Here is a 13021-nt window from a genome sequence, read left to right as displayed (position 1 = left end):
TTGGTACAGCATCCAGAAATGTTATGATTCTGTCAGATGGTAATACTGGTCAATTCAGAACCTAGAGTGAAATCAGGCTTGATAAATAAGTTTAATTTTTGCATTTGGTTACCATGGTGTTTAGTTACTGAACATATTCACACAATGCTGCCAAACCTCTTTAGCACAAAAGTGTATTATTTGAAAGATATAAAGATGCCTATGACAGTATAGAAAGATCTTAACATAAACAGCAAAATAAACTTTCAAATTGTTTCCTAGGAAATTCTTTCCTTGATATTCAATCCCAGGGAAAATCATTCCTGTCTTGATTCTTTAACTGCTTATTTGACTCATTCTTGCCAGTTATCCTCTGTGAATGCAGAGACAGTTGAATGATATCTTTCCATTTCTTCTGTTCTGAACTTCCTTTCAGTTCTAACAACTTTAAAGCTTATACACAAACTCCTACAGCTTGAAGAGTTCGTTCTCTTGAACCTAACTCCTGAGTCTTCTGAACTGAAGTTAAAACTAAGCCAGTGGCTGTTGGTCCATTTTCTCTCTTTATCATAAACTCAGCAAAATAAACATTTCATTAATTAATTTTGCAGGTACCCTACCAGGCACTTGATTGAAATACATCTTTCTTGAAAATAATGTTATAAGGTCACTGTCTCAAATGATTTATGGCCTCATTTTGTAAACAAAAAGGTTACCTTCACGGGCCAAAACCAAGGTCCGTCTGCCTCTAATTTAAACATCCAAATTCCCATGTTATGATGCTATATATAATGCACATATGATCAGCACATACTCAGCTTTAGATCATATTCTATCCACCATGGTACAAGAGTATGCCCCAGCCACTAAGGGCATTCATTGCTGTATCGGTGTATTGTTATTCTATTTTGCATTCCTTTGCACTCTGTCAATTGTGTTATTTGTGTCAGTTAGTAATTACTGTACCATTAGGTTAATAGTATTTTTGTACAGGTGAAGCAATACTAACTGAGAACACTGTTGTTACACCTAAACTCATGGTTCTTAAATTGAACACATGGAAGGGGTTTTGTCTTAATAGAAACACCTGGATTTGAGCCCTGGACTCAAAAATGAAAACCTTTACCACATCACTCACTCCTCTTCCTGCTGCTTTCTGCTTAGAGGTGAAGTTTTTGTTTTGTGTGTAATCTGGCAGTAAATGAACCTAGAGTGAGATAGATGCTGCTAAGAATTCCAGTATGAGTTCCGGAATTCCAATAAATTGAATTCACAAATTCCTGACACTGAAACCTGGCTGTAAGGATGCGGTTGCAATTTAATGCTGTCTGAAGTTGCCATACATGACTTTTCCTTTTGCACTGCTAATTTCTGTTCTTCACAGGTCTATCCACGCTAAAGACCTTTCTCTGGCAAGGATAACCAGTATGTTAGGGGCCACTGGAGCCATCATTTTGAGGTTGCTCCTGTCTGAGGGAGAATACTTGATACATTGAGTTCTACCTATCGATCAACCTGAAGCACTAACTGTGGTAGCGGGTATAAGCAGCAGACCATACTGGCTTTTGTAATGTAGAGCAACTAGTACATTCAACAACTTAAGGGTCTTGAATTTTAAGTGAAAAGCGAACTTTGTTGGATATCGGACTTATGTAGAACTAAATTCAGAATTATCGGAACTATATTCGGCTTCTAAAAGTGCAAATGCCAAGCGCGCTTATATCAGCTTCAATATATTAACAACTTGGCAATAAACCCACAACTTTGATCACATTTCATTTAAGACCTTGACTTCTTTGTGGCAATACATTCAATCTTATTTATTACTGCACATTCTACTTCTGGGTTTAAATCAGTCCATTGAATGCCTTCTTAGCTTGCAATGAGTGTTTTTATTATCGCTGGTTAAACCTTCTATGTGCAGGTCACTGTGAACATACTGTGATTTGTGAGGTGTGGAGATCTGTTAGCAAATGCAGGTGTGAAAGTTTAACTCAGAAACTACTGTCAGATTCCTGGATTTCTTTTCAAAATAAACAAATTATGCTTCACGTATTGAGAGGGTAAAATTGACAATAATTACATTTCGATATACATCGATCATTGATCTTCGTGGGATGAATTGATTGCATCATTTTTGTCACGTGTACTCATTGTAAAAGTACAGTGGAAAGTGTGTACCTTCGCCATACATACATGGCACTATTCACATTAACAGAATAAGATAAGACAAAAAAAGATAACTCAAGAGAGCCCATCTTTCCTGTCCACTGCCGCAGTGCCACTCAGGGCTTTTCAGCCCTCACCATGCCTCCGCCAGAGCCCTGCTCTGCCTCCCTAGCCCGATCTCGCCACCACTGCCTCACCAGCCCACTCCCAGCTGTCTCACCGGCTTGCTCTCACCGGCACTGCCTCACTGGCCCACTCTCACTGGCGCTACTTCACCAGCCTGCTGTTGATTAGCTGCTATCACTCCAGCCCATGCTAGATCCGCCGTCAATACAGGACACAATCCACACGTTCAGCTCCTGCCACAAGGTTTCCAATTGCGACCCAGCTCCTTCCTGACTGCTTAGGTAGGTAGTTAAAAGGGGTGGAGGGGGATTGAATTACTGCAGACAGAAAGAGAATGGAAATAAATGAAGGTCAAAGAAAGAAAGAGTAACAGAACATGTGAGCAGAGTGGAGCTCTAAACGGAGCAACTTACCCTGCCGCCATCTTGCCTACTCGCCACATGTCTACAAGGGTAAACCTTGGTGATAGGCAAAATGCAAACTTTGTAAAATTGTTGTTTTGTACCGGACCAAACCCTGAAAATATATTCAGAAGGTAGTCTAGACCCAAACTTTTTTTTGTTTTCAACATAAATGTAATTCAGTGATTTCCAGATGCAATTCAATTGATTAAACTACTCAACATTAAACAAAACACACTTTATTTTTACACCACAGTTAAAGTACAGACAAATAAAAATAAAAGAATTGGTTTACCCAAAACTCTATTGAAATGCTTAACAAAATAATAAACATATTAACTACTACTAATTAACTGTTTCATTATAGTAGTATCCTATCAACACATCCTTGGCAAAGGCAAATTCAGTGAACTAGATAGTCTCATCTGTAATTCGAGTAGTAGGAAGAGAACCTCAGCTTTTAGCTGTAACAGAGAGAGAAATAAGAGCTTCCACATTCAGCTTCAAGACCCCCACAAGTGCAGAATGCTAAAACTAAAAGTCCTGATTCAGTGGGAGCTTGACCCTACCCTTTCAGGCAGTTTCTATTATTCCAACTTTATTAAATAAAAATCCCAAGATTTCATAAGCTGTTTAATTTATTGCCTTTGAGCTGACTGCTCAATATTGCTGTCTCGACCTTTCTTCATAAAACAAGACGGGACAAAAGACACCTTCTAAAGCCATAGTGTTGTCATACTATTCACAAATTTTGTGTAAAGTGTATAGTTTAGATTTCATAGTACATTAGAGTGTGGAGGCACAGTAAGGTGCAAAAAAGATTTACCAGAATAATACCTGAACTGAGTAATTACAACTTTACCTGAGGACTTGTTCTACAGAAGAGATGATTGAGAAGTGACACAAAAACAGAAAGTGCTGGTGAAACTCAGCAAGTCTGCCAGCATCAATAGAGAGAGATGGGAGTTAAAGTTTTATGTCCAATATATTAAATTTGCAGATGACATAAAGATAGATGGAAGGACAGGAAAAGTTTAGGAGACGAGGAAACTGCAGAAGGTCTTGGGCAGACTAGGAGAGTGAGAAAAAAATGTGATAGATGAAATGCAATGTGGTGAAGTGTAAGGTTATGCACTTAGGTAGGAAAAATAGAAGCATAGACTATTATCTAAATAGGGGTGGCTTCGGAAATCTGAAGCACGAAGTGAGCTGAGAGTCCCAGTGCAGGATTCTGTTAAAGTTAACATGCATTTTCAGTTGACAGTTACAAAGGCAAATGCATTGTTAGCTTTCATTATTCGGGTTTGATTACAAGAGCAGGGATGTACTGCTGAGGCTGTATAAGGCTCTGGTCGGACTGCATTTGGAATATTGTGTGCAGTTTTGGGCCCCATATGTAAGGAAGGATGTACTGGCTGTGGAGGTTTACAAAAATGTTTCCAGGGATGGAGGGCTTGTCACATGAGGAGTACTTGATGTTTGCCAGTACCCCTGATCTCTTTTGTGCCTTGTAGGTACCAGTGGCAGAAAATTAACCTGGTCCTGCGGAAACTACTTCCTCAAACTCTAAGGAAGTGTGTACTGACCTCAGACCAAGCATTGGCAAGGTTGTACCCTGCACACCCCCACGAGCTCATTTATTGACACCTTGGTGGGAATGCCAGGATAAAAAAAATTGGGAGCACAAGCCTGTGAGCACCTCACTGCAACAATTCCATGGCTGGTTAAGGAAGAAATGTCCCAGACTGCTGCACTTAGAAGATTGACAGAGACCAGACACTTGCTCAGCCCCAGACAGGAGAGGACCTGCGATGTTGACAACCAGAGACTTTGTCCATGTGATTAAGGAAGAACAGGAACAACAGACAGGCTAAAGGAGTCTTGCCATGCTTTGGGGACCCAGCTGCCTCAAGCATACAATTGTCTAGCTGACTCCATGGACAGGATGGTGGCTGCCATTGGAGAGTCAGGTCCAACACCCTCAGGGTGTGCTGGAGAGGTGCACATGGCTTGCACTCCGTCACTCAGCCACTGGGCCTTAGGATGGAAGGCCTGTCAATAGGGAGACAGGAACCTGGTGTGCTCTCTAGATGGCTCTTTCTCTCAAGGCAAGGAGGTAGCTAACTAGAGGAGGGACCACACAAATGGGCCCCTCAGACATTTCTGATCAGAACACTCTAGAGGTGACTGGGCCTCCACTATCAGAGGGCCCCTACCTGCCCCTCTGATATTCAAGCTTAGGACTTGCCTCAAGTGCATCTCAGTATATCTGGGACAACTGGACACAAATGCCCAACTAAATCTCCAGGGCCAAAAGGCTCCACTGCCAAGTAATTTCCCTCTTACCCGCAATGGAACCTGGGACAGCACCAAGACATAGTTGGAGGGGAAAAAAAAATAAAAAAATTTTTTGAAGGCACTGATGAAGTTTCATATTTATCTAAATTGATTGGTTTTGAACTACATCTGTTTGTTTGAATTTCTGTGTCACCATATGGTTTTGTGCCAGCATATTCAAACATGATGTACCATGGATCAATGTCTATGTTGAGAGACTGCTGTGGTATGTGAAAGCCCATGTTGTTCTGGCCCCTGACATTCTGGTCTGACTATACATGAAGTATAATAGACTTGAACTCTGTTTTAAGTTTGTATAAGCTTGTTTCAGCATACTGGTACTTTATGTGTATGTTCACTTGGAGTATTAGTTTGGCTTATGAAATTTACAATAATGGGGATGCAAAATATGTTTCTATGGGAGTATTCATACACATCTCTGAAATAATGTGGAATTTTCATCATTACAATTCTTTCTGGATCTTCGAGAGCGATCCTTGAAACGGTTCTACCCTTGATAACCTAATCCAGCAATAGGAATATTTCGAATTATAGTGCAGTGAATTTGGCTGTGAGTTTTCAGTTAATGAATGAATTACTGCCCAGTTGTCCTTATGTACAACAATGATGCCAACAACGATCATCAGAAACTTTATTCTCTGTCGACAAATTGTTTGTCCCATTGATGAGGTAACCACCTCAAATTGTTCTTCTTGCTCTGCAGCAGCAGCAGTTTTGTATTTGAACTTTTAGCTGTTCATCTGATTGAAATGTTGCTGTGTAGCAGGGCATGTGATTGGGGAATTGTTTGAGAACAGGCAGGTGGGAGAAGTGAAACTAAGTGCTGGCAGTTTTGTGAAGTGCCTTTTGTTGTTTTTCAGTAAAAGCAAGTCCAGATCAGCCCCACAGATTTCACCAAGCAAGGCTGCTGGTGGAGAATTTTGTGTTGCTGCCACTTTTTCTTCATCACGATCCTGGTTAATAGCCAATCCTGGCCTAAAGCGGGAGAAAGGTAAGTGTACTGTACAATTTTGTAACATTTCTTCTGCAACTCGTTGGGTAAATCAGGCTGAGATGTGGATTAAGAAAATCACTTTTTTTTACATAAATGCAACTCAATAATTTATTTTCCCCAAATTGTTTCTTTACCCTTTTGAAAATACAACGTGATCGCTACATGCCTATGTACTTTTCCACACACACTCATCACAACACCCCTGCCCTCCTCCCATCTATCCAGAAATATTCCAGGAGACCAATAGTGGTACATTCTGGAAACTGAAATTCAGACCTGTGTCAGTGCATGGGCCATTGCTACATTTGACCTTGGTAACAATAGGTAATGAGGTAGAAAATGTTCTTTCATTTGTTGAAGTTTTCTTCAAGATTCATTGCAGAACTTAATCCTCTAGACAAATAATTTTGAACAGTGCAATTCTGAGGCAGTACTGCATTATTGGAGATGCTGAAATGTTGAACCACAGCTTTTGAAGTGAGTGTAAAATGGATTCCCTAGCATTTTTGGAAAAGCAACGAGGCTACCAAGTGCCCTAGCCCCAACAGACACAAACAAAAAGATTGTATACTGTTTTCCATTTTAAATCAGCACTTTTGCTTTGTCCCTGTAACAGGCAGAAGAAAGATCTGGACCAAGGCCACTGATTCATAACCATCACCATCCATCTAGTAGGGTCTGGCACAGATGGCACAGATGCTTGAGACAAAATGGAACTAGGGAATATGTAATGGTTACTTGTTAATTAAAGGCTAATTGGGAGACAACTGGGTGCATGGGGACCAAATAATCAGTGTGCTGGAGTTTTGAAGCTGTGACTGCAGACGTAAAACCCTGACCAGAAAAGTATGTCTGAACTCTGCCTAACCATACCTGATCACATCAGCTAACCAAAGGCATACTCTGAGAAACTAAACACACTTAGGAATTTTTCTTCTGCTTGCATCCACAACTCCATGTCTAGAACTGGAGAATCATCGGTAGATGATCCACCTGTGGCAGAGGGTGTGAGTGTTTCAGTTGGATAATGGGGAACAGCTAAGCAGGTTGCTTTGACCTGGATGGTGTCAAGCTTCTTGAATGTTGTTGGACTTTTTATACACTCAGACAAGTTCCTGACTTGTAGATGATGAACAGTGAAGGAAGAGATAAGTTAGTTACTGCAAAATTCCTAGCCTCTGATCTGCTTTTGTAGTATAAGTATTTACACATCTGACCCAGTTCAATTTCTAGCCAATGGGCACTCTCATGACGTTGAGAGTGAGAATTTATCAATGGAAATGTCAAGGGGAAGAGGTTAGATTCTCCCTTTTTGGAGATGGCCATTTCCTGGCACTTATATGGCATGATTATTACTCACTACCTATCATTTTTAAAAGGACAAGGACAGCAGCTGCACAAGGATGTCATCACCCTCAAGTTCCTCTCCAACCCACACTATCCTGACATGAAACTCTATTGTATTTTCTTTGCTGTTGCTGGGTCAAAGACCGGGAACTACCTTCTAACACTGCTTTCTCCTACCCACATTGGACTGCAGCAGTTCAAGATTGCAGCTCACCACCGTCTTCTCAAGCGCAATTTGCAATGGGAAATAAATACTGATCCAGCTGGCAATTTCCACATCCTGTGAACAGATTAATTGAAAAAAACCCGAGCCTGAATCTTATCTATGCCTTGTTGCATGTGTACATGGACTGCTTTAATATCTGAGGAGTCACAAATGTGTTGCTACTCAATTATTAGCATTAATCCCCACTTCCAACCTCATAATAAAGGAAACAGCTTTGACAAAGCTGCTGAAGATGTTTGAATCAAGGTATTACCCTAATATCCTTATGTAATTATGGCTGGATGATTTCCCCCAGTGTCTTCCTTGTGCTTGCTATAACTCCAATAAGTGGAATTTACACCCTGATTCACATTAATGCCAGTTTTGTTGGTGCAGTTTGATACCACATTTAATCAAATGTGGCCTTGATGCCAAGGGCAGTCATTCTTGCTTCACATTTTGAAATTCAATTCTTTTGACTATGTCTGGACCAAGACCATGCTGAGGTCAGCAGCCCAATGGTCTTTGCAGAATCCAAACTGAACATTGACAGTTGCCATGTATGGACATCCTGTGTCCATTTGCTGATGAGCAAACGCAGATTGATGGAATAGATAAAACCAAAAGAACTGCGGCTGCTGTAAATGAAGAACAAAAACTGTGTTCTGAGGGAGGGTCACTGGACCTGAAACATTAACTCTGATTTTTCTTCACAGATGCTGCCAGACATGCTGAGCTTTTCCAGAAACTTCGGTTGATGGGATAGATATTAGTCAGATTAAATTTGTCTTGCTTTGGTGGGCAGAACATATTTGGGAAATTTCTATATTACTAATATTTTAGCTGTATTGAAACAGCTTGGCTGGGAGTGTAGCTCTTCAGTACTTTAGCCAGGTCATTTGTAAGGGCCCAGTGTCTTCCTGCATCCAGTGCCTTGAGTTGCTCCATCATCACTTGTTTAGTGAGTCAAATTGTTGGAGGTAGGTATCTAAAATAATGGCAGTCTCAGGAGTAGCCTGTGAGGGATCATCAACGTAGCACTTCTGGCAATAGATGGCTACAAGTGTATGTTCCCTCTTCTTAGAGGATGAGTATATTTGGGGAACCTCGATTAGTTGTTAAATTGTCCACTGCCATTTACAGCTGGATATGATCTAATACCTATCTTTGAACAGAAGCAATATCTGTCTCCAGAGCTGGAATACTGCGAAAACTAGGAAATGCATGAGATCTGCAGTGCAGGTTACCATCATAGTGAATAAAATAATATGATAATAGGTAGAGTAAATCAAAAAACAGTCATTGGGTGATTCGAGACCTATGAGAAGATATGTCTTTCTCTGTGACATGACACCTTTGTGTCATATTAAAAGTTAAGTTGTCAATTTTCTTACAATCTGGGAAATCTAAAATTTGTGAAAGTGTCAAGGCACCTATTTGGTATAGGGTTTTAACATAAAATAATCGTGTTGTATGTTAGTTACATTTTTTGGATCTTGAATATTGTTATGATTTCAACAGAGATGTAACTTTTGAATAAAGTGGATAAAATTTAAAATTCCAGTTATTTGTTAGAAGGATAAAGCTCGAACATTCCACAGTTTAAACAGAAGAATTTCTATAATTACAAGATCCAGCAAAGCAAATACTAAACACTCTCTATCCAGTACATAAACATCCAGAATTAGCATAAGTTAAATATAATGAATAGGCAAGTTGTGATTGATTATGAACTACATACCAAGTAAAGATGAAACTAAGACAGAGTTCACAAATTGACTCAGTTAATGAAATTTTAGTGATCCTACCTGGTCATAAACTCCTTCAAACTCTGTTTTGACTATTGCTGAAATAAAAATGCACAAGACAGAATCTTCCAAGCCCGCGAAGAACATGGATGTTGGCATAAGGAAACATATGAATCAGAAAAAATGAGATTCTCAACGTTCAAATGTGTGGATCAGTTTTGGGAGGAGCCTTGCAGTACAGTTGAGACAAAGTTGACCACATGGAAATTTGCCAAAGCTCTTTAAATTGTACCTTCCAAATGCCTATAGAGGCATGGTGCATAGTTAATGAGATGAGCTGCCAAGCATAACATGAGAAAACTTGCCAGGGTTCATGGAAATAAGCACTTCATGAAATATGCCAAAGTTTTTGGTAAACTTCAGCTCCTATTCTCAAAGCTTTTTGTCTTGTACCCATCAGGACAATTCACAACAATCACCATAATAAAGGAAAGATAGTATTTATAATAATTTATACTTTATACTGTAGGAGAGGTGAGAGCTAGTTAGTTGGCAAGTGAACTTTGCTTTGAGGAGCCATTATTAAAGAAAATATAGTAGTTAATGAGGGCTGTTGTGATGCTGCGGTAGTGTCGCTACCCCTGAGCCAGTGACCCAGCTTCAAGTCCCACCTGCTCCAGAGATTTGTAAGAGCATTCTGAACAGGTTAATTAGAACATATCTGTACCAGGTCATGACATCTGATAGTTAACTGCTAAGCGTTATTCAAATTTTAAACCAGGCATGTTGGTTCTCTCAGTCACAAAATTGGCCTGAGAAATGAACCACTGAATGGCTATTACCCATTTTGTTCAATTCTAACAGGGAAATACATGTACATCTTCTTTCTATCTGCAAAGCACAGAGCCCTGTGCATTAATACACGTATCTTCTGGTATATTCAACTGAGAGTCCAATTGATGGCTCAAAATTAATTGTCATTGTAATTCTTCATGCCCACCAGATTATTTTGCTGGTATCGTCCAAATCTCGGAATCGCACTCACATGTTACACACAGCGTTATTGCACACGTGTGGTTGGGTACAATCAATACCGTGCTTATTCCAAAAGCGAAAAGTATATACTGGAATTTCTTCTCCTGTCCTTCCAGTTGCTCGTCTGCAGCGCGTAGCAGCAGAGAACCATCCTGAATTGCCTGGGCACAGTCTTTCTCCTAAATGGCACACATCTATAGGATTTGATCAACTCAGGGTGGATTCACAATTGTTTTCTTCAAATAACAGAAACAGCTGCAGCAACTTTACTTCACATCTGGATCTAAACTATCTTTTTCAGTCTTATTGATTTTGTTTGTACAGCACCAGTGAATTCATCAACAAGGACTGCACAGCTTGGACCGATCAGTATCTTTTTATATCTTTTCATGAGATCAGTTGGTTTTGGTTTCCAGCCCTACAATTTGTTTGGGATCTCTTAAAAACTGAGAGAGTCAGTTTCCTTTCTGTGCTTACCTGCTCTGTTTCCTTTTCTGTTCCCTTTCCAATTAAATTTCTGTTTTAGTTAGGGCCAAAAAGCACAAATTATATTTAACAACGCACTTTACTTGCAAAATTTTGAAAGGCAATTAATTTCAGGCACCTTTTTAGGGCTGAACTTTAACAAAAGGGCTCTGGACATTCACACCGTATTTTAACTGTTTATATTACTTTACTGTTTTTGCTGTTCCAAGACTATGTATCTATTCTGCCCTTAGATCAATCAAAACAGTCAGTAGTGGATTCCCTGTTCATTATTAGTTGCTATGGCAACCTCGTGGAACACACAATTGAGCCGCGTCCTGTCAACACTGTGCAGAAGATCAATGATGATACTCAGCTGGAGCTGTTAACATGTCCCCGAGCCAGCTGGTCTCTGGCCAGGTAAGATATCTAGACACCTTCCCTGAAAATGTCTACATCAGCAAGGCTTAATCTATAATTGTTAAAAGGGTTTACGCCTATGAATTTGTGACTTCCGCTGCATGCAACACTTTGGCAACTATTTGACTATGAATATGACTTATAATATTTAGGTTGCTTCTCTCGAGGCTTTTCAAAAATAATATTTTCATGAAGGGGCTCCATCACCTTTGAAAGTTTGCAATTTGGTAGAAATTTTCAAATGAACTTGTTCAGATGTTATTGCAGACCACGGTGTAGATGTGATCTGAACAGGGGCCTTCTGGCTCAAAGATAGGGGCAGTACCACTTTATTTCCAATAGCAAGTTGGAAATCATTGATGTTCACGTAACAAGTTGTTAAGAATGTGATTATGGTTAATTAATTAATTAATTTACTGTAGGTACAGAAGGCAAACAACCTACCTACTTGTTATGTTTGATGGTTTACATTGCCCATTCTGGACTTTGCATATAAGTATTTAATTGACTACAGAGGTGATTACTGGTGGTGGTTAGTAGGTAAAGGAAAATAAAGTGCAAAAAAATCACAATGATTTTGGCCGTGGGAAAGTCGCTCAGTTGTACATAATAGTATTTCTGAGTGTATAAATAAAAAACGGGCAAGCATAGATTTTCCATGTGAGAGGACTGGTGTGTAGAAGGAGCTTGAAGACCGAGTAGCAGGATCTTGTGACACAGCGATATTGACCATATCTTTGAGACAGGAGGTCTGGGTTCAAGCTTCACTTGCTCTAGAGAAGTGTCTGGCATGTCTGAACAGGATGATTATAATATCTTAAGACTGAATAGTTAACAAATGCTATACACAAAGTAATATGTTTTGATTTCTGTCCTGCCACCATTATTTTATATCTGAATTGACACTGGTATCAGAGAATGGACACCTAAAGGTGAAGATTGCATGTTAAGTGTTATTTTTAGACAGAAGATTGTAATTTAAATTACTTTGGATAAGAATGGCTGAAACCAAGTGCAAAGTGTTGACTTACCATAGTTGCTTTGTGAAGAAGAGCCTTAAAATGAATAGAAATTGAAGCGATAATATGGACACAAGTTAAGTCTTTATGATGAAAAAAGCATGTAACCTTAACACTTTGTACAAAAAGCAAGATTGTGTAAAATATTCTGACTTTGAGGCTGACCAAGGCTCACATGGACAGGATCAGTCAGAGTAAACAAAAAAAAAACATGCTTGACAAATCTGCTGGAATTTTTCAAGGATGTAACTAGTAGGGTTGATAAGGGAGACCCAAGGATGTGGTTTACTTAGACTTTCAGAAGACTTTTGATAAAATCCAACATAAAAAACTAGCATGTAAAATTAAATTGCATTGGATTGGTGGTAAGTATACTGACACAGATAGAAAAGTGGTTGGCAAACAGGTAACAAAGAGTAGGAGAAAACAGGCTATGTTCCAAGAGACTTCGATGTTGTGGCCATGGGACTTCGATGTTGTGGCTTTGGCACTTCGATGTTGTGGCCATTCCGGAGACATGGATAGAGCAGGGACAGGAATGGTTGTTGCAGGTTCTGGGATTTAGATGTTTCAGTAAGAACAGAGAAGATGGTAAAAGGGGTGGAGGTGTGGCATTGTTGGTCAAGGACAGTATTACAGTTGCAGAAAGGATGTTTGGGGACTTGTCAACTGAGGTAGTATGGGCTGAGGTTAGAAACAAGAAAGGAGAGGGCACCCTGTTTGGAGTTTTCTATAGGCCTCCGAATAGTTCCAGA

General features: G+C 39.7%; 1 protein-coding gene across 2 annotated transcripts in view; it reads left to right on the top strand.

Moving 5' to 3' along the window:
* Positions 1-13021, top strand: part of bcas3 (BCAS3 microtubule associated cell migration factor) — a 1086700-nt gene that overhangs the window by 587521 nt on the left and 486158 nt on the right. For both annotated transcript variants that reach the window (XM_059655421.1, XM_059655420.1), the window contains 2 exons: positions 5894-6024; positions 11082-11247. In XM_059655421.1, the coding sequence (XP_059511404.1) occupies positions 5894-6024; positions 11082-11247 (297 nt within the window). The remainder of the gene's footprint in view (positions 1-5893; positions 6025-11081; positions 11248-13021) is intronic.

This window comes from Stegostoma tigrinum, chromosome 27 (assembly GCF_030684315.1).
Source record: "Stegostoma tigrinum isolate sSteTig4 chromosome 27, sSteTig4.hap1, whole genome shotgun sequence".
NCBI classification, from domain to species: Eukaryota; Metazoa; Chordata; class Chondrichthyes; order Orectolobiformes; family Stegostomatidae; genus Stegostoma; species Stegostoma tigrinum.
The sequence above is the reverse complement of the archived record's forward strand: the minus strand, read 5'-3'. Positions and strand labels throughout refer to the sequence as shown.